General features: G+C 37.8%; 2 protein-coding genes across 5 annotated transcripts in view; one reads left to right on the top strand and one right to left on the bottom strand.

Moving 5' to 3' along the window:
* The window catches only part of LOC137257870 (anoctamin-10-like), a 28665-nt gene extending 22525 nt beyond the window's left edge, over nucleotides 1-6140 (bottom strand). Inside the window, exon 1 of one of the 2 annotated variants that reach the window (XM_067795357.1) lies at nucleotides 6061-6140. The gene's annotated coding sequence lies outside the window, so the exon portion shown is untranslated. The remainder of the gene's footprint in view (nucleotides 1-6060) is intronic. The other variant, XM_067795356.1, reaches the window with a different exon arrangement.
* Nucleotides 6141-6558: 418 nt separating this feature from the next.
* Nucleotides 6559-21876, top strand: part of LOC137257675 (carboxypeptidase N subunit 2-like) — a 34500-nt gene continuing 19182 nt past the window's right edge. The window contains exon 1 of one of the 3 annotated variants that reach the window (XM_067795037.1): nucleotides 6559-6795. Coding sequence is in view for 1 of the 3 variants with exons in the window: in XM_067795036.1 (XP_067651137.1) it covers nucleotides 6677-6795 (119 nt within the window). In the remaining 2 variants the exon portion in view is untranslated. Of the gene's footprint in view, nucleotides 6796-6842; nucleotides 6889-21876 lie in introns of those variants that run through there. The other 2 variants (XM_067795036.1, XM_067795038.1) reach the window with 2 other exon arrangements.

Raw genomic sequence — 21876 nt, forward strand, 5'->3', positions numbered from 1 at the left:
ACGCCCCATCACCTGTCATTTCCAATGTGACAGGTATTTCATGATACGATTGGTCATAGATAACAAATCAGGGACTATATTGAACAGTTAAGATACAAAACGTCCTATTCGGGAACTTTGATGACGCCCATCCCATGACCCTTTGTCTTATGTATGTGCAAGGAATAGCATTATTCAATATGTATGCATGTATGTTCGTATATTTTCTGCGTTAAATCTAGATGAACCAAAGCGACAAACTGAATCTGTTATATGTAAGTCACAGGCTAGCTTATTAGTACTTTCCTGAAAATATTCAGTATACACTAGCAATGTATCAGCAAAAAACGCTTCTTTCATAGATTATTATGCATGTGCGTAAATTCGTCTTTACTGCCATTGACATAGATGTTTTGAACAATTTAATCTCTCACAATGATATGAGAGTTACATCATTTGGTTTAAGTATGTCTTACATACAATGAAACGAACTGGCAAACGTCGAGACATCAAATGCAGATGTTCAAGCTGTGATGTGTTTTTGTGCGTTGACTGTTTTGAGGCCTACCAAAAAGACTTGTTCCAAGGACGATAACGCTTTATGCACTAGTTGTGTTGTACAAATGGTACCGTATACCATTCTTGTCAGTTGTTGGGCACAATGTGTGAAGCCCGCGCGATACTGCTGGAATATAGCTAAAATCGCTGTTAAACTAAATTCACTCATTCTGTTCAATTGTTGCATTTCAGTCGTTATTCTGTTACATTTCCAAAATACTAAGACATGTGTGTTCACCATCTGAGAACGAATACACTCATCATAGTGTCAGTCTACTCCCATATGTCTTATGTGTTTCTTTCATACATCATTACAGAACTGATGTTATGTTTACAATACACAAATTGTTGCATGATAGTTGATACAGCCGAAACACAACATAGCCATTGGTCAACGATGAAGCCAATAATCAATCTGTACCCTATCACTTTGAGTGTCCAAACGTGCTCTTCAGAAATTTAGGCCACGCCCCATCACCTTGCCCTTCCTATGTGACAGGTTCTCACGATACGATTGGTCAAAGTATCAGCCAATATAATGAGTGAGATATAAAATGTTACATTCAGAAAACTTTATCCCATCGCATTTGTTTAACGTTGAGTGATGATAAATGTATCATGCAATATGTATGTGTATGAATGGTGATGTATGTTTGCAGCGTTAAGTTCAGATGAACAAAGTGACAAACTATAAATCTCTATATGTTCCATGTTACTTACACACCTACTGATACTTTCCTTGAAATAGTCAGTAAGCATGAGCAATGTATTGGCAAAAAATATAAACGATTATAATGCAAGACCCCCTCTTTTTAAACTCTATTATAAATAATATATTATAAGTCAGTCAATACGATGAGAGAGACTGGAGGAATTTGTATATTTGTTCATCTCGTACGTACAAAGACCGCGTAGGTGTTGATAAAAATACAGCACACACTGGCAAAGGGGTATGAGAGACACAGGTAATAAATTACATGAAATGCTGTAATATATGTATTCACATCGGCCTCTTTCCCATTTACATCTTTACGACACAATTAAATAATCAGTACTTGTTTGTGAGACTAGACAGTTTCCTGTCACATCCGAGACCTGCCAGGGAAATCAGGCATGATTAGCACTAATTAGCCTCGTTGCAGCAATCAGGCAGTCAGCGAGGGGTGCCAGGTGTTGGGCAGTGGAGCAGCTCCAGGGCTTAATGAGTTAATAGCCTGTTTGCATTCAATAGAATAGACACCACTCTAATAATGGCAAATATTAACAGTATGAGATTTCTTAATTAGAGACTGTACAAGCATGGACTAGTTTCTCAGATCACTGTGGTTTCATATATATATTTCCTGAACAGTGTAGATACTATTTCAAGTGGGTGTGTAACACCTGTATGAGTCAGGTTCACCAAGCAGTGAGTGGAGTATCAGATATCCTTCCTTGTCATTCAACATTCTGCTGCTAATAATATCAGACCAGTTCCCATCTCATGACAGGTGAAGTATGAAATCCTAGAGAATTGTTTATTATCATGAAAGTTTTTACGTTGTTTTGTGGATGAGATCAAGTTTTGTTGAATTACATCTAAAGTAAAGAAAGCTAGTGGTGTGAGTTGACAGTAATAGAAATAAATAATAGGCCATTTATATTGTCACAGTGCTTCCTGAGTTCAAAGTGCTTCCTGAGCTCAATCTAAAACCACAGGGGCATGTATCACTTAGAACCAAGGTTTATCACTATATAGCACTAAGGCAGGGTCTATACACCTTTATGTCTTTCCAACACTGTTTCTAAGTGAAACACATCCCTGTGGTTAAAACTATACACTGATGGTAGGTACTGATGATTAAAAGTCACTTGTAATAGAGAAATAGATGACTCTTGAGTCATGTTTGAATGTACTTTAGGAAGGAGATGTTGTGTTAGTGCTTCTTTCTCTCAGATAACATTGAATCATGTATGATTCAGAAATTACTGATGTTTTAAGAATGCAAATCAATGGAATCTAAATCTGAATTCAAATCTAAATTCATTTTCTTGTGTTGTCTCCAAAATGCAGTGATGGCTAAAAAAGATTTGCCCAGAAGTCCAATAAATAAACCCCTGTGAATATTAAGAAGGGGAATTACGCTGCGGTGATTTTACTAAGACGATATCTGTAGGAAAAAGAGCAAGATGCAAGATTCCAATTGTTTGATTCACACAGGTTTGCTGAAGTGTACGATCCGAAGTCCATGCTTCAAACAGTTCAAAATTAACACTGAGGGGTTTGGTAAGATACACACCTTGTTCACTGGTCCCTCAGGGCCCATGAGTTGAACATCAACCCATGCACCCCTCATGATCAGCAAAAAAACTTATTTAGACCACCAAACTATATCCCATTAAAATTAGAACTTTCACTTAGCTTATTCTATGTGTTAATACGTTTCTTCAACATGTTGACATATTTCTCCTATGTATCAAGATCCAAGGAAGCCGCTATACACAGTCAAGTAAGATGAACATACTTGGCATCTCTGATCATCCATGATTCCATTATCCTTATCAAGATACACTTAAACACTGTTCTGCCAAACACTAGGATCTCAAACTTACTGTTGTCTCAAAGAAAAAGCTTGGTCCCTGCATGTTCTTCAAAGTGTCATCAATTACCGATTGTGGTGCACTCTAGCCAGTTAGAAGAACAGATCCAGGATGTTTAACATCACAGAATGGAGAAACGATACTCTAGATTGTCAAGGTCACTTTCCTGACAAAACAGTCTACAAACATCTTAATGTTCCGTGAGAGAGAGAGAGAGAGAGAGAAAAAAAAAGAGAGAGAGAGAGAGAGAGAGAGGGAGGTTTTACACAACTTTTAACAATATTCAAGTAATATCATGGGTGGGAGCGCACCAGAAATGGGCTTTGCACATATCGATTCATACAGTAGAGCATTCACTAGAAACATAAACTCAATTGTAGATAGTGTTCGTTTCTTGTCAACAGATTGTTCTGACTCATCCCAGTGCTTACTGTTACTGTTACTGTTGCTGAAGGGAGAGTCCCATTACACTGAAAACATATAACACTAGTCAACTGTCTTACATTTCACCGCAGTACAACACCAGCAAAACATGTAGTCAAAATCACATCAAACCAGTCATTTCAAAGTCAATCAGATCATACAGGAAGGGAGCCAGTTTTTCATATGTAAGCAAGACTATAGTCACAATGATGAAGGCATCTCATTTTTTAAAAATATTTACAAAATTTATGAAGTGTCTGATTATGGAAGTTCTACTGACAGTGGCTGCAGACATGGTGGGATATACTGGCCTCTGAGCTAGTCTAGACATTGCTACAATTCCTACAGACTGATAAAATATGACTAATCTAAATAATTTGCTAAATGAAACATGGTAGAAGCCATATGCTCTTTGTTGATGATTATGCATAGAGACGCCATACTGTTTCCTGAGCGTTTGAAAGATATTTATCACACAGCTGACAGTCAGTCTGAGCAATAGTGGTGTGCACAATGATCTTTTATTGTTGAACATACAAGAATGAACTATATTCATGAAGCTCAAAAACTGCCTTCTTTGTTTCTGTATTATTTTGTTTAAGAAAGTACACAAGGATATCCCCAAAATATGATAGCAGTCTGGACCAAACAATTAAGTGACTGATATCATGACCACATCATTTCGTGTACATTGACTAGGGCTGCGCAATATAACTGGTTTATTGCTACATGTATTAACAGGTTCAAACATGAAACGATACAGATTGTGATATGGTGATCAATAACCAGAACAATTGACATGCATTCAGAAAACCTTGAAACACTCAGTAAAATACAGATAACCTTTCATTTGTGCCAGATATTATTTACATGTTTATTTTGTCATTAATAAAGGGTTTAATTAATGCTTGATAGAGTATATTGATTTTTCTGGTTTTGCTTTTAGAAATCAAGCATTAACTCAACTGTAAGTAGTATTTTACTTGATAAAACTTCACACAATATACTGCAATACATATCACAAAATATGCTGTCGCATCACAATACATCGCAATAGATCACAATACATTGCAACACATCGCAATAGATCACAATACATTGCAACACATTGCAATAGATCACAATACATTGCAACACATCGCAATATGAACATTTTCTGTAATACCCTGCCTTAATATTGACAAGCTAATCTAATCGGCACAAAGTAACATATACCTCTTCATGGCTCCTAGCTTAATTACTGGTGACATCTCTTACCCTGGACCACCAAATAAACTCTCATTGGCAGATCCAGAGTGGGGGTCAGCGGGTTTGAACCCCCCTGCCCCCTTTAGAAAATGACTTGTGATCAAATTGGAGATTTATTTGCATTGGCAGTACCAATGGGGGATTCAGGGTTCAAACACGCTGGCCCCTCTCCTTTTAAAATTCCTTGATCCGCTCATGACGCTAATTAGCACTTGTAACATATACCACTTCATGCTTCCTATACTGATGACAATTTCTACCCTAAGTCTCCACAGAGTAAACGCAGTACATGTAATAAACATCATAACGTGGACTGTACCTGTAGGGAGACAACAGCGACAAGTCTAGACTGAATCTGAGGACTGGCTATGTTGCGAAATCAATGGACAAGTACAACATTGCCTGGAGTGTCAAGTTACTGTATTCAAGTCAAACATAAGTGTCCACAATCCTTTGGGTCTATGCTGTTCTCGAACTGGTAATGTCTGATGTACCAAAGGCACAATCACCATTGCTGTGCTTAAATATACATTGGAATGGTAATCAGTGTTTCATGAAAAGAATTATTAATAATAGGTGACAGGATCAATGGGGTATTTTATGGCTGAAATAACCGTTACATCTGTGTTCCTTTTGCTACAAGTCTGAATTTTGCATCTCAACAAATGTCATAAACTTGGGTAGCCTGGAAAAATGAGTGAAACATTAACAGTTCCGGAGTAGTGGGTGTTCGGGCTGAGCTGGGTGCATGTATAGCTACCATGTACCCCACCTTCCTTTTCCACACACAGGAGGATAAATTTGTAGAACTATATAACAAAGTGACAGATATGCATTCATTGTCAGACATATTTCAACTAATAAATGTGCCACAGACCATTAAACCATGTCCGGGTTTGGTATACCTTCATTTTCAAAAACATGTTCCACGCGGACACAAGGACCATGGGATCAACAGTTAGCGCAAAGCGGATCACCTGTTCTGTATTATAGGCACGTAACGCCGGTGTAACCACTTTAATTGTTTAGGCAAGTTGGTGTGTTTATAAAAGGGGCGTGGTCGCAATAGCTGAATGTACACATAAGGTGATGATGAGAGCGGGGGACAGGGTTCAGCGTTCATCCTGGGGAACTCTATTTCCAATCATCCACGTATGCAGAGTTTTGACTGCATCGACACACATAAACTCACGTTCGGGACGCTACACCTGCCCATCAAGCTACGGTACTGCAAATAAATGCTAGTGACAACTAGCCCAACCAGCAACATACCAAAAATTCCTCAACCATCAACACCTTGTCTTCTTGTCCATTTCTCGAGAGATCACTTCAGAGTTGCTTCCCTTGAATCTAGTAACTTTTTGTTTATTTTTCATATGAGTGACAGAGTTGCGATATGTGTGAAAACTTTCGTAATTATATGACCGGTATTAACTGTAATCTTTTTCTTCGTGTTTCTCGTGCACGGGCCTTGAGTTGTCCGACCCAGTGATCGAAGTGTCAACATTGTCGCGAATTGTGGATGAACCCATTATGAGTATTTCTATATTGGGTATCCTTGCGGTCATGCGATGAAAATATACCAAAGGAACCAAGAGCGCATTCTTGAGTTAATACTGGATAAAATTAACACACATGTAGAATTAGTTGCACGCTTAGTCATTTGGCGTACATTACGAGTGCGCGGCATTGACAAATAACCCATGGTCCCTACAAAAGAAATGAACTGCTCCACTGAAAGGCGAAAATAGAAGGTAATTTTTGACGACTGTCACACACAAAGTGTTTCGGCCGTTACATACAACTGTACTTTACACAAACATGAAAATCTTGTTTCCGGAGTAGGAAGTATTTGGGTAATAACCCACGATGATCTAAGTTTCGGTGAATGCTGACCCGACCCACACTTTCTCAGTGGGCGTGCTATTTGAAGCGTGACACTTTCAGGGGATTGGATACAGGACGATGGCTGACGAGCACCTGCAGTAGAGGAGTCATGGCGTACAGGTGAGATGTCCAATTCGCTTGTCGGTGGCTGATGGTAGGATGTAAATTGCTGACAGTGGATTTGTGTTGTGGGCTGCTTGAGAGAACTGTTAGGTAAGGGTATTTGATGAGGATACTGAGAATTTATGAACTGTATGGTAGTGACAGCTCTGTGATGCCCCCTGATCTGCAATTGATAAACAAGTAACTGAGCATCAGCATTTCAGGTGAGACGTGTCATTTAGTTATAGAAAGATCGTCGTGCTGTTCTGTGGATGTAGTACACAAACATCTTGCTGCTAACTAATATTAATGATGTGTAAGGATATTTATAAGTCCCTTACGTGAAAGTAGTTTACCCATGACAGCTTTTGGTGGCAAAAGAAGAGGCTATGGCCATACAGTCAGTGTTTCACACCCTTCAGTTATTATGAAAAAAAATTAAAAAAACCTTGAATTTCAAATCATTGTCTTTATGTATCTATTGAAAATGTCAACTGTTAAAAGACATGATTGAATAGTGAATTGCAGCTTCAAGCATGACCTTTACTTGATAGCATATAGGATTTGTTGATGGTCATGAAATCTTAGTGAGTGACCATGCTTTTATGCTGCTTTTAACAATATTCCAACAATATCAGTGATCATATCAGAAATTGACCTCAAACTTGGTGTGATGAACAAACGCTTTATTTAGGCCAATACACTGTCTTTGACAAATGAAAAGAAATTTAAAAACAAATCTGCCATAATAGTAAAACAGACTTTTAAAGAAAATATGCACTGTACCTTGATAACTGCAATTATTCATTTTAAATATTATGAGCTAAATTATGTGATAAATGTAGAAATTTAGAGTTGCCTAACTGGCTGTCAAATCTGTTTGACTTGATTTTGTCACCTTGTTTACTGCAGTCATTATGTTTTAATATTCTGAGCCTATTGAAAACTATATAATAATTAGCAACAGACCTTGAACCCTCTTTGAATTCATTTGTGTGTACTGGTTGGTTAAAAGAGTCTTTTTTTCACTTTGAATCATCTTGAGAATGAGTAACAATTCCTGGAGAATTGACATTGTGGTTATTTATAATGCAGTGGAGCAGGTGTGTCATGTATGTGGTGCTATTTAAATGAATTGACATAGCGGGGAGTGAAGAACATATTGTCCACACATTCTCATTTCAGTTTAGAATATGATATATACTGGAAAAATTAGTTAAGGATATATTTTGAAATCATAAATAATGATATATTTATTTATTGACACACTGATAAAATATCAATCATAAAAAATACCAATAGCCCCAACTTATTTTGCCCAATATGCCATTTATAAACAAACGTAAAATCTAGATTAAGGGTTGTTACTTATGATGGCAGCAGAATATGGGCTATAGTGTTCGCTCATCACTCTGAAGACCAGGGTTCAATTCTTCGCATAGGTACAATGTGTGAAGCCCATTTCTGGTGTCCCCCTACCATGATATTCCTGGAATATAAGTGGCCTAAACCCTTTCTCACATGGTCATGTACATATATGTTTCCATTTTGATGTAGAGTTTACTTCTAGATACTGCAAGTAAAGAAATATCTAGCAGGACATACATTATTCACAATACATATAGATTTTTACTAGCACTGCTGGTGTATCATAAACAGGTATTCATTGTCTGTGTAATTAAACCTATTTTTTTCATTCTATTGTGTGTAAAATAAGTTCCCAAAATGAGTGTTTTGATTTTTTAAGCTTTCGAAATATACCTTGCTCTTATATAGTGTGCATATGATGATACTTAGTCATAATCCATCATATGAACATATTAAAAAAGTGTTGATAATATCGTCATTATTATGTTGAAAAGTAATTAGTTATTAAAAAACTGATTCTGAAATAAAAAAGCATTTACTGAACTAGAAACAAATTGGATTCTCAACTAACTCTTAAAGAAAGATTACCCTGGATAAGTAATGAATGGGCACAATATTTCACTGCAGTTATTATGATTATGAACATGTTATTTTTGACATGTTGAGTAAATAAATAAACTTGATTGCAAATGAAATTTCTGATATGCAAAATACACGTTTTACTATGAGATGTGTAACAACAGGATTAATTTGTGTAATTCAACATGGATTTGTTGATATTCTGTTTATGATGACTGATGACGATGAACATGATGAAAGGATGAATGGTAGAGAAGTTGATAGGCTGATCTGTGGAGCACACCATTTCGATACTGATTTTAAGGATAAAGGTATGATCGTGGCATGTATGAGATCATTTATTTGCAGTTATAAACAGTATGCTTTAGGTTCAGTTATACAGGTTGCTGTTATGTGTGTTTAATGAGATCTTGTGGTCTCAATGGTTACATATTCTCAAGGATGATATCTTTTTGCAAAAGTGTTTCTGCTGGTAGAAAACTAAACACAGTCTCATTCTGAGGACATTATGACACTATGTTCTTTATCAATTTCAAAGGAGAAAATGCTAGATTTTGCTGTTAATTATTAAGGGGTATTATTGTCATTTTCGTTTTACCTGTATGTCAGTGGAAGAAATGACAACTAACCTGCCTTAATGTGACGTGTAACATTTTCGGAGGGGAAGTATAATGTATAGATACCTAATGTCTAATGCTGGGTTTGATCTCGCAGAAAACTAATTTTTACCTTCTTCATCAAGTTTATTCTTGATATTAAATGCTGCCCTCAGCAATGGCTGAATCTTGTACATAATCAAGCCTGGACCAAACAATACCGCGACTAATATTATGAGCAATGGTCAGCAGTTATGTCCAGTGAGCCAGCAAGACCAGCCAATCTATATTTGGCAATCATAAGAATTAGATTGTAATGTTCACAACATCATTGAGGGGATTGTCTGGCCCAGATTCAGTTATGTACACTCTGTCATCATAGAGTCTGAATAATTCTGAGTGTGGTCTTAAAGAACCAACAAACTTTGAGGTGGTGGAGTAGCCTAGTGGTTAAAACATTCACTTGTCAAACTGAAGACTCAGGCTTGATTCCCCATATGGGTACAATGTGTGAAGCCTATTCCTGGTGTTCCATAATATTGCTAGCTTATTGCTGAAAGTGGCATACAGCTGTACTCACTAACTCACCAAAAAGCTTCCTGTAATATGATGAACTACATGACAGATGATATGCCGTAATACCATACATTACTGTATCTAAGCTGAATTTTGAGGACCAAAAAAACATTGTGTAGAAGGGGGTTGTCTTATCTATGAGACACAAAAGTAATTTTCAGGTCGTTATCACTCTGTCAGGACGATCTTACAGGTTAGCGGTACACCTCCCAGGAAGTTTACCATGCTTGCGGCCACTTTGGTATAAATGATCAATAAAAGGCATATGGAAGCATACAGTTTTCACCTGTTTACACACAATAATAATAACAATCCAGTCTGCAAAATTTGCAAAATGATGTGCCAATCTGATCAGCTGTTTCTTGTGACTTCACATGTGGTGATTGCTTCCTGTTGTTTTGTAATGACACACAAGCGATACACAAGTACTGTTAATAGTGGACCTGATTGCTATTGTTTTGTTGTTTGCACAAGCACTTACAGGTACTACAGGTACTACAGAAATGTACCCTAGCCACAGAAAATGTACAGAACCTTACATGGTAATATACAGTAATCATTGTCCAGTTGATTGTTTAATTGTTGCATCAAGCTCACCTATTTCCACCTTTGGTTCAAACATTTAAGTGAAATATCTATTTACCAATAGACAACAGGGCTTAGATTGTCAAAGTTCTCTAAGCACTAAGTTAATGTTAATTTATGGCACTTATGAGAGCTTTGAAAATCTAGGCTCAGAAGTTAAAATTTGACCCTGTTGTCTGTTTGAGATCTCATCTGCATGGAAAAATGGTCCTTCTGTGTTGCATCATCACTGTAAATTGGCCAGGTTGTGGTTATTTATACACGAGTGTTTGCAGAGTCTATTGCTGTATTTCAGCCTCCCAGTTGCCAGACAAAATCTGATGTATTGGCCAAGTATGTCCCTGATGAAGATGATGTAACCTTCAGAGTTGTGTAACAAGAACAGGTTGTCATGAACAGTTTGTCAGTGTTACTGTATGGCTGTAAAGTGTTTGTCAAGTGGAGAACAGCATGTCTTCGTACAGTTAGTTTTTGGATTATGTGCCTCTGATAATAGCTGTTTGTCTGACTGTGTTCACAACTTAACACTTGTCTGTGTTGTCCTTGGTCCTCAGCTCAACGTGTTGAAGGCTGGGTTCAATTCCCCACATGAGTACAATGTAAGAAGCCCATTTCTGGTGTCCACTGCACTGATATTGCTGAAAGCGGTGTGAATCCACTATCACTCACTCTTGGTAATCAGGTGTTTTTAGTGCACAGAGTTAACGAAATATATCAAACCCCAAATTTTGTCCTATTCAAACTGATAGCCTTGGAAATTGTGACCAAGGGATCAATGCACAAGTGTCTTAGATGCTGTTTATCATACGAGTTGTTTCAAGATGTAGCTAATTAGATAACACAAGTTAGATACATTTTATGCTGCGTTACAAGATAAATGAATGGTTACCATATGAGCAAGGGTATGGTGCAACCAAAACTATAACATACTGTAATGAAAGATGATCAGGATTTTTAGTGCATAAGCTTCGGTTTCTGGTGCACTCAAGGGAGGCAACTGTGCTCAACTCGTGGCAGACCTTCAGATAACTGGTTCATCTGTACATCCTTTGACTCCAAGTGTCATGTTTGTTTCGTATGTGTTTTCACCTGTTATAGTCTAACAATGTAACTGGAATACAATATCAGTTGCATGTTAGCATCTTAATTAAGGTTGTATTGTGTTTTTGAATTAAAACATTAATTTTAAAACAGAAATATCTAATTTGGCCAGTAGGTATGGATGTCTGAACCACATCATTGTTTAAGAAAGGGATTGTATAGCTGGTTGCCCCTAGCATTGGAGCGTCCTTGTGGTTCGGAAGTTATGTGCTGATGACCTCAAACCACCTTCAACTGAGGATGTGTGTTTTGAGGGTATGTACACACCGCTTGTCAAGCTAACATGTCTGGGTGAATGTTGTGTAACAGCTGTCAAAGTCATTACCTCATGGCTAATTATAAGGAACAGAGAACTGGTTGATGTCTTGCTCAGTGAGGTATTAAGTTAAGCTTATAAACCAGTATAGATTGAAACTAAATATCTTTTGACATTTAACTCATAGACTTGGTCTAGTAGAGCTTATGTCTCCATATGTTGCACTCATTTGGAGATAGAGATGTTATTGATAATTAAAGGGGGGCCATGCTTGAAGCAGCAGGCAGCCCAGCTTTTTTTATTCCACTTATTCAAAACTTATATTGTTGGATTGCTAGTTATGATTATGATCAATATAATCCACATAATCATTGTTATCTCGACTTGTTTTCTGAAATGAACAATGTGTGTTGTTAAGTAGTTATATTATGCAAAAGATACCAGAAAGACGTTTTAGAAACCCCGATTCCTCCAAATAGCTGTAGTTAATCTGTTGTGTTAGTGCTGTTGCAGTCATTTTGGTAGCATATCATACAAACAAGTCCAGCGACCATTTCGAAGTTCAGAAATCAAGACTTAGACTTGCTTAAGAAGAGCTTGTCTCTCCAATGTTGCATACAACATGGAGATGTTCATAGTAATGAAAGGGGGACTGATTCTTCACTGATTCCTATAGTTAATCTGGACTTAGAAGCTCCCTTAGCACTAAGATAGTTGTAAGTTAATGTTAATGTATGACATTTAAGACTATCTTACCACTAGGAGAGCTTTAAAAATCTGTTTTAATGACTGATAGTGATCTGTTGGAGTCATTTTGGTAGCATGTCATAGAAACAAGTCCACTGACACATCCCAAAGTAGTGATGACTTGAAGCGTTAAATGTTTAGACATCGACTGTGAATGGGTACATACTTAGACTTGGGGTGACTATCAGTATAGATCATTGAGATTAATAATCATTATGTATGTATTAAGAATTATTGAAAATTAACTTTGGACAAAAAGATGAAAGTCCAAAAGAAATCAATGTTTCATGTCACCAGTCAGCACTGACATATTTATACATGGATTGCTGACAAAAAACAATGTTCTAAGCATTATTTAAAAGATGTCGGCAAATGAAGTGCAGACTATGTATAGTGGGTGTAAGTCCAAATTTTTTTTGGTCACAATAATTGATTGGAAATATTTTTGATTACACAGTTTTCATAATTGTTAAAAATTTTCTGAACATTCTCATCTATCAGTCTTTTAAGGCAGTCCTACAGTGGAACCATTTTTAAATTCCCTTGAAGTTAAAACCCTGATGATGCCTTATGAACTGTGTTTTATTTATGTTCAGTAATCCATGTTTGTCACATCAGGCAATGTGATCGGATGGTCATCCTCACTGACTTGGTTGAGACATGGCATCATATCGCATTTGCATAGATTGATAATCATGATGTTGATCACTGGATTGTCTGGTCAGAGTCAATTATTTACAGACCACCCCCATATAGCTGGAATATTGCTGAGTGCAATCACTTGCTCACTAAAATATTCATCCTTTATGCTGGAAGGAAGAATCTCGCATGTAATTCAGAAAAAAGGTTCTTCCAAAATTACCACTACTCAGCAAAAAGAGAAAGCTTTGAAAAATTGTGAGTGGTTTCATAGGCACCTGACTCTTCACAATGACAGATCGAGCCTTAAGATAGTCCAAGCAACAAGGCTTGGTAATATATTCAGATGTCAAGTCTTGCCGTAGATGACGGAAACTCACAGACCTATGACATGTCACAGTGTTTACAGAGGAAGACAATGTCGCTGAGAGTTAGGTTTGACATTAATCTCATCAGGATAATGATGGAATTCATCTCTGTGTTACATAAATGCATTGTGGGAATTGTTATTCATGAGGTTCCTGTGTTATCCATCAACACGACATGTTGAGCTAGATTTGTTTTATGGAGAAGGACACATTATGGTTGATATTTTTGTCCAGAATGAATTGTTCATGAGGTTCCTGTGATATCCATCGACCCAACATGTTTAGCCACCTTTTTGGTGGGGAGAAAGGGTCACAAGCAGCTGATATTTTTGTCAGGAAAGCCAATAAATTATGTTGATTAATCTCTCCGCAAACCTTTAAAGGTCACATGCAACAAAAAAATCAAACATAATTTAAAGCACATTTATCACTTTTTCATGACATATAATATACATTGCTGCTTTTAAAAAAACAAATAAACAAAATTATAAGCGTACAATCGTGATTCAAAAGTACAATATTTTGTACTTGGGCTTACTTCCCCCGAAACGAAGCCCTCGGGAGACAGAACCTAGTCATAACGGGTGAATGTGCACTGAAGTGTAACGACGGCTTCTGATTGGCTGTTTCATTTGCTGATATGCTGAGGGTTTATTGTGTGTACAGAAAGATGATCTGTTTCATGGGCATTTTAGAGGTATAGCCAGTCACAAGAAAGTAAGATTCTTCATGGATAACAACTTCTTTTTGTGTACTTGATGCGTCGTTTCAGTCGTTTCAGTATGGATTCATATACTGTTGTCAAACAAAATCATATACACTAAAAGAAGTTGTTATCCATGAAGAAGTATATAGAGATGTTAGGTTTTGAAAATACACATTCTTTGAATTTGCGTTCGATCCAATCAAAAATCATGTCAGTAGAGATGGTAAACTACTGGGTGGCTGGAATTTGTCATTCGTCCAAGTACAAAGCAGGACTTGAAACTGACAAGAGTTTGCACCAGTTTCCGTCAGATCCAGTCATCCGAAAAAAAATGAATGTACTTTGTTTGCAACCCACAGACATAAAAACATGTCATGTGTATCACACGTGCCTAATTACATAATGTGCGTTATGGACGCAGCGCAGCACAGCTGTTGAAATCAGTTTTCCCCTCAGCGCTGGGGGGAATTTAGTGAAACGTTTGAAATGTTTGGCTTTTTTTCATCGCGTTTTTTTTCAACTTTATAGGTTGAATTGGCATTTTTTATGATTTGTTTCGGTAAGTGCATACCGAAAGTTATGTTTTACGTTGCATGTGACCTTTAATGCTACGGAAAGAAGGAGATTGAGAAAACTGCCTGGCCTGCTGGCAATATCATCTTTAAAGTTGCAAAATTAATAATGAGAAAATAATGAGGTAAGTTTAAGTGGCTTACAACATGCCTATTTTCTTTTAATTTGATTAAATACTTACTTAAATAGTGTATGAGTGAAAAAAGTGGATTAATCATAACAGAAAAAATTATAGCAAATAATAATGTTTGATCCTGTGTAGCCGTTATAAAAATGACAGTTTAGTACAGTTTTGGCTTAATATATGCATATGTGTTTTTAGAGATGAATCTCCAATTGGTGAATTATTAATGTCTAATTTTCATTCATATGAACACATCTCTTAACTTTATTAATGATTTGTAAACTCTTTTCCCATGTCTTTGATTGTACTAGTATCATTTGTTTTTGAATGCTGTTATGCAAATGTTTTGATGAAATATTATTGTACAATGATGAATAAGCGTTTATGTTTTTATCAAGTGTATCAGATGTGACACTGACTGGGATGACAAGATTGTCCTTCCATCTGAGATGCTTGACTGCTATGTTGAGATATATGTTACAGTTTTTGAGAATATCATTAAAATCTAAAATACCAAAGACACTTTTGGACATCTGAGACACACACCTGTAAAACGACTGCAGAAACTGCTGATTCAGGTAAAAATGATAGTACTTCACTCATGTAGGATGATGTGTTTATATTTCATCACTGGTTATGCTCACAGATATTGTTTAGAATTCCAGCGGAGATAACTGGAAATTTAAGATGATGAATATTAACTAAAGTGGTTTATGGCAGACTGTGACATAAAGTCTCCAACTCTCCTTTACTGTGTGTTATAAACAGACGATGAGATTTTGGAAAGAATTTGCAGTGACAAAATGGCTGATGTAAAATGAACTTGTATTCTATATGTGGAGTCAGGAAGACGGTGTGGTTATATTTAGTTGATAGGTTGCAGGAGGACATGACCGTAGGTGAGCTGTAATGTCCTGCTAACTACAGATTTATGTTCAGACAGCCCGGTAGGAGGTAAGTCCTTAACCTTACTTCAACAATACATATTAAAAAGGATGTTTGTAGTGGTTTATGTACATTTTTGACAGGAAGGATATGTAGAGATGTATCTGCAGATTAAACAATTGCGCTTCAGCTGATTGAAGGCTAATATGACTTGTCCATGTATATCAATATTTTATTACGTGTTTGCTGCTGCTGCTGCTGCTGCTGCTGCTGCTGCTGCTGCTGCTGCTGCTGATGATGATGATGATGGTTTGCATGTTGATAATGTACCAGTGTGAAGGCGTGTTTGGTGTCCCCCTTGATCTTGCTGTGATATTGCTAAAGGCAAAGTCACTCACTCACTCACTCACTCACTCACTCACTCACTCACTCACTCACTCACTCACTCACTCACTCACTCACTCACTCACTCACTCACTCACTCACTCACTCACTCACTCACTCACTGGAGTGTGTAACCAAAGTAAATCATGTGTTAGCAAATAGTACATATTCCTGTGTGATGTATTATCCATGTGCATCATTGTGTGTATATCACAGTATGTCTAAGTAGACCATTATGTGTTGGTTAAATCATTGTATTTCTTCTTTGGGAGAGAGGATGAGGTTTTTCAATTGGAGAACTTACATTTTACACTTTGAAATGCTGAACTTGTCTCAACTGATGTTTACATTTTGAAATGCTGAACTTGTCTCAACTGATGTTTACATTTCTCTCAAGAGTGCATGTATTTATTAAAAATGTGAAACTAACACTTCATGTTGAGGGGACAGTTTTGAAAGGCAAAGAAGAAAACAATATTGGTATTTTCTCACAACACAATGTACAGTTTATGACTTGTTTCAGGACTGAACTTAGTTGTTGAACACTGCCTGTACACAACTACCATGGACAAAAGGTTTTGGAGTCAACTTCTAATCCCTAAAACATGTTAATTAATGCTGCCAATTGTGGGTGATTATTCATGCGGGTAATGAGATAGAGGATAATAAAACCCTCACTTAAGTTGGGTAGGGCCAGTGAGCGCCATTGTATTTGTGTGTGACATTGTTATGTTAAAATATTTCATTCAGGGCTATGATAACAAGTAGTCATTCAGGTATGAGTACATCTGCATTGAAACGTTCATGGTACATAATACAGGGAAATTGGATTGGTCTATTTACTGAAAGTACTGGAAAGTGTCTTTAGAATTTGCAAAGAACTTTCCTTCAATGTGTCAGTGACATGTAGATGCTGGTCAATGTAACATACAGATATTCTCAAGATGTTCTGACATGCAGTTTGAGACATATGCTTGCATGTTTGTTGTTTAACGCCACACCCAGCAATATTCCAGCTGTATCACAGCGATCTGTAAGTAACCGTGTCTGGACCAGACAATCCAGTGATCATCAGCATGAGCACTAATCTACACCAATTGAGATATGATACGTGTCAACCAAGCCAGCAAGTTTGACCAGCCAGTGCTGTTACTTTGGTTACTGACAACCAATTCTAACCTAGATCTTCACGGGTACTCTAATCTGACATGCAGTAAGTGACATGGAGCTTGGTCAATGCTGTGTACAGAAATGGCTCAACTGATCTGACATACAGAAAGTGACATGGAGCTTGGTCAATGCTGTGTACAGAAATGGCTCAACTGATCTGACATACAGTAAGTGACATGGAGCTTGGTCATTGCTGTGTATAAAATGGCTCAACTGATCTGACATACAGTAAGTGACATGGAGCTTGGTCATTGCTGTGTATAGAAATGGCCCAGTTGATCTGATATACAGTAAGTAACATAGAACTTGGTCAATGCTGTGTACAGAAATGGCTCAACTGATCTGACATACAGTAAGTGACATGGAGCTTGGTCATTGCTGTGTACAGAAATGGCCCAGTTGATCTGATATACAGTAAGTGACAAGATAGAGACATGGAGAGTGACCAGTGTTACAAAGAGACTGGCCAACATGACTTGACATGCAACAAGACCTGCACGACAGTGTTGTATAGACAGGGGCCAATGCTGGCTATTATGTAATGTTACCACCCCTCATTTCCTAGACATACATCACATGTGATAACCTGATGTAGACTTGTCCAGGTCTTAGACAAAACATTATTGAATAATAAGAATAATTATTGGGGGGATGGGGGGAGAGAGGGGTGGCAAGTGGGCCATAATAGGAAGCAATGGTAAATGTAGCCTGTCATACAGACCAGGAATTGAATAAATCAAGTACAATAATCTAAAGTCTTTCGTACAAGGCAGGTGCAGGTAACTGCTGTTTTCTGAAAAGAAGAATATCTCATTTGATACATTTCATAAAGATTTTTTTTCCTGTAAAATGTGTCAATTTCAGAAACAAATGGTGGTAATTGTCAGTCTGGGACTATATTTTGTAATGAATGCAATATTTTAAATTGAGATATTCTTTCTGCATCTAAGGCGATCTTTAAATTCTGTACAACTATGATCTGACAGACAGTAGGGTTCCAACTTGAATGATGAAGGCAGAGGCTGCTGTTTTGTTGAGATGTTCACCTTTAAAGGTTAAGGCTGGAGCTGATGCATGTCAGTGGCTGGTGGACCACGACCTGTGCTGACATGTGCAGCTTACTCATCTCCAGTGAGTGACGGCTGTAGGGAAGACGGTGACGGTGACGGTGACGGTGCAGCAGAAAATAGATGACATTTCCTGCTTTTTTTTATCACATTACATGTTCTCGAAATAGTCTTTGAGTGAATTTAGTTTTATGCCATACTCAGCAGTATTCCAGCTCTATGGCAGCAGCTGTAAATAATGGAGGCTGGACAGTCTAGTGATCAACAGCATGAGTACCAATCAATGCAACTGAGATATGATGACGTGTCAACCAAGACGAGTCTGACCACTCAATCCCATCAGCCATCTCTTATGACAAGCATGGGTTACTGAAGATCAATTCTAACCAAGATCTGCACAGGTCTATCTTTGAAATAATACAACCTGCCATCTTGAATTTCTTTGAAGAAGGTTAGGTCCTGTAACTTTCATGCTAAATGTAGGTTTTTATTCCAGTGCATGAAACATCCCTTACCAAAGTATAAGGTGTTTTTTTTCATGATGTATTTGTCAGCAGTTTACAGATAAACTTTTATGTAAAGGGTCGACCTACTGACTAGGTGACTGCTTTAAAAGGTATAATTCCGTCCCTCAAAAACATTTTAACTACTTTTAACTACTTGCTTAATGTCTATGATATTACTGAATATATATATTTGCTTTTGAGGATGTACATGTAAATGAAGAGCGCATGTATTCAGGTGTGAGAGAAGAGTGTTATATAGCCCAGGTGTTTAACACACTAAATGAACAGGTTATTGCATTAGGATCAATACTGATGCAACTACTTAAACCAGCTAACTTGCTCTACACATGCACTGTTGCATTACTCTGAATATGTCCTTAGATTATGGGGGAGACATTTTAGGACATGTCCTGTATCACCTGTTGAAATTTGACTTACTGTTTGCGACACTTTACAAAGATCCATTTGTTTCTGTTTGTACAAGGGTAGAGTGTTTTGGTGTCTGAGTGTCAGTGTGGTTGTGTGTATCTGTGTCCATGTATTATGGTGAGGATGCAGTATCATGGCAGGGGAATCTAGAAATGGGCTTCACACATTGTACACGAGTGTGGAATCGAAACCTGGTCTTTGGCTTGGGGGATTCTAAGTCAGGTTTGAACTTGTGTACCAAATGTTTGGTCTCTAGATATCCTAAACATGGATGTGATGATAATGTGAAGGCCACTGCCCAGATATTCCTCTTCTAACATATGTTGAGATTGTGTATAACAAGCACACAAGTGACAAGTGTGCCATGCTTGTATAACCATGTTACATGGGAATTTAATCAATATTCCACATGCAGAATGTATGTATGTATGTATGTATGTATGTATGTATGTATGTATGTATGTATGTACGTACGTACGTACGTACGCACGCACGCACGCACGCACGCACGCACGCACGCACGCACGCACGCACGCACGCACGCACGCACGCACGCACGCACGCACGCACGCACGCACGCACGCACGCACGCACGCACGCACGCACGCACGCACGCACGCACGCACGCACGCACGCACGCACGCACGCACGCACGCACGCACGCACGCACGCACGCACGCACGCACGCACGCACGCACGCACGTGGCTCAGGGGTAGCCTAGTGGTTAAAGCATTTGCTTATTTCCCTGAAGACAAGGGTATGATTCTCGACATCGCTACAATGTTTGAAGCTGATTTCTGGAGTCCCTCATGGTGATATTGCTGGAATATTTCTAAATTTCTAAAAGCAGTGTAAAACCCACTCATGCTCGCACGCATGCACGCACTCACTCACTGACTTTTTCACTCACTCATTCACTTTTTTATTCACTCATTCATTCCCTCTTTGATATGTATGAATGTTTTGACGTGACTTCAGTAGTGTAGCCAGCATCAGTGGCCTTGAGTAATGAACGCTAGTGAATTATGTATGTGTAGTTGTTTGTTTTGGAGGTATCATATAACTTTAGGATCAGAAACAGGATGGGTAATATGTCTCATATGTCCCATCCGTACATTAAGAGATAGTACTATATAGATTACTTGAATTTAATATTGCTTCACCTCTTAAATGGTTTTATCACCATGAATAGCTGGCAAATTACTGCTGCGGCTTTAAGCAGTGCTCACTTGCTCACCTAAAAGTAATTTTACAGATCTGTAGACATCTTTTGAAAGTGTCATTCGTTACTGATATTTGTTAAGGCACTAGATATGAATTATAGTGTAAGTAACAAATATTTCTATTACTTTTGACTGATAACTTAAATATGTACAAGGTGAATCTGCCGAAGGAATATGACTTACTCCAGTAGTGAAGGACACAGAATAAATGTGACTGTCTGTGGTACATATTCAACACCAAGGCTACAACAGGCTTGACAGAGGTTTCCATACATATATTCAAGGTCTTGTCTCTGTACAATTGTAAGTGGCAAGTCAGTCAATGGAGACCAGACCATTGGTAACCTCAGTCCAGGTTAGTGAGGGTCGGATCACAACTCTGCTGTAGAACAGGCTCTCAAACAATGAAAACGTTCATTTCATTTACACAGTCACTGACAGTTGCCGTATTGATGGTGCACGTAAGTGTGAAATGTGGCCTTTCTGTGCACAAGATTGTGTACACTGGGCGGTGTATTATTGCAACCCAAAAAAGGTTTTGATGTATCAGTTGTGTAAGTCATGCATATTTTCTTGGTTCAGATGTAGTGTGGGGTGTTACAGCAGCCTAGTAGTTAAGGTGTTTGCTCATCACAATGAAGACCAGTGGGCAGGATATGTGAAGCCCATTTCTGGTGTCCCCTACCATGATATAGCTGGAAAGTTGCCAAAAGGAACTCAATCACTTTCTCAGATGTGTGCATTTTCAGTAAAATATCAAGTTGGATTAGAGATTTTACCATGCTTTTGAAATGAATATATTTTGGGATCAGCTGTGACAAAAGAACAAATTAAAGACAGTGACAGTTTAGGTACTTCTGTTAATGTGCAGCTTCAAGACTAACACATAGTCTTTGAAATGAACATATATTTTACTGAAAAAAGAAAGTTATAGTCATAAAATATAACAAAATGGAGCCCAGAGACTTTCTTCATTTTCTGTCCTGAAACTGTGGAATCCAGACTTGCCACATAATCTAGACTTGCTTAGGCTTTCTTGGATATATTTGTTTCAGAATCAGTATGACCAGAGACCATTATATGGTCTCTGGTATGACCGACAAGGGAGAAGCCTAAATTCTCTTTTACTTGATGGCCAGATAACACATACATTTAAAACTTCGGTCATATGGGACTTAGATGATATGTCTGTTTCCACACACTAATATTTAGTAAA

Source organism: Haliotis asinina, chromosome 12 (genome assembly GCF_037392515.1).
Source record: "Haliotis asinina isolate JCU_RB_2024 chromosome 12, JCU_Hal_asi_v2, whole genome shotgun sequence".
NCBI lineage: Eukaryota > Metazoa > Mollusca > Gastropoda > Lepetellida > Haliotidae > Haliotis > Haliotis asinina.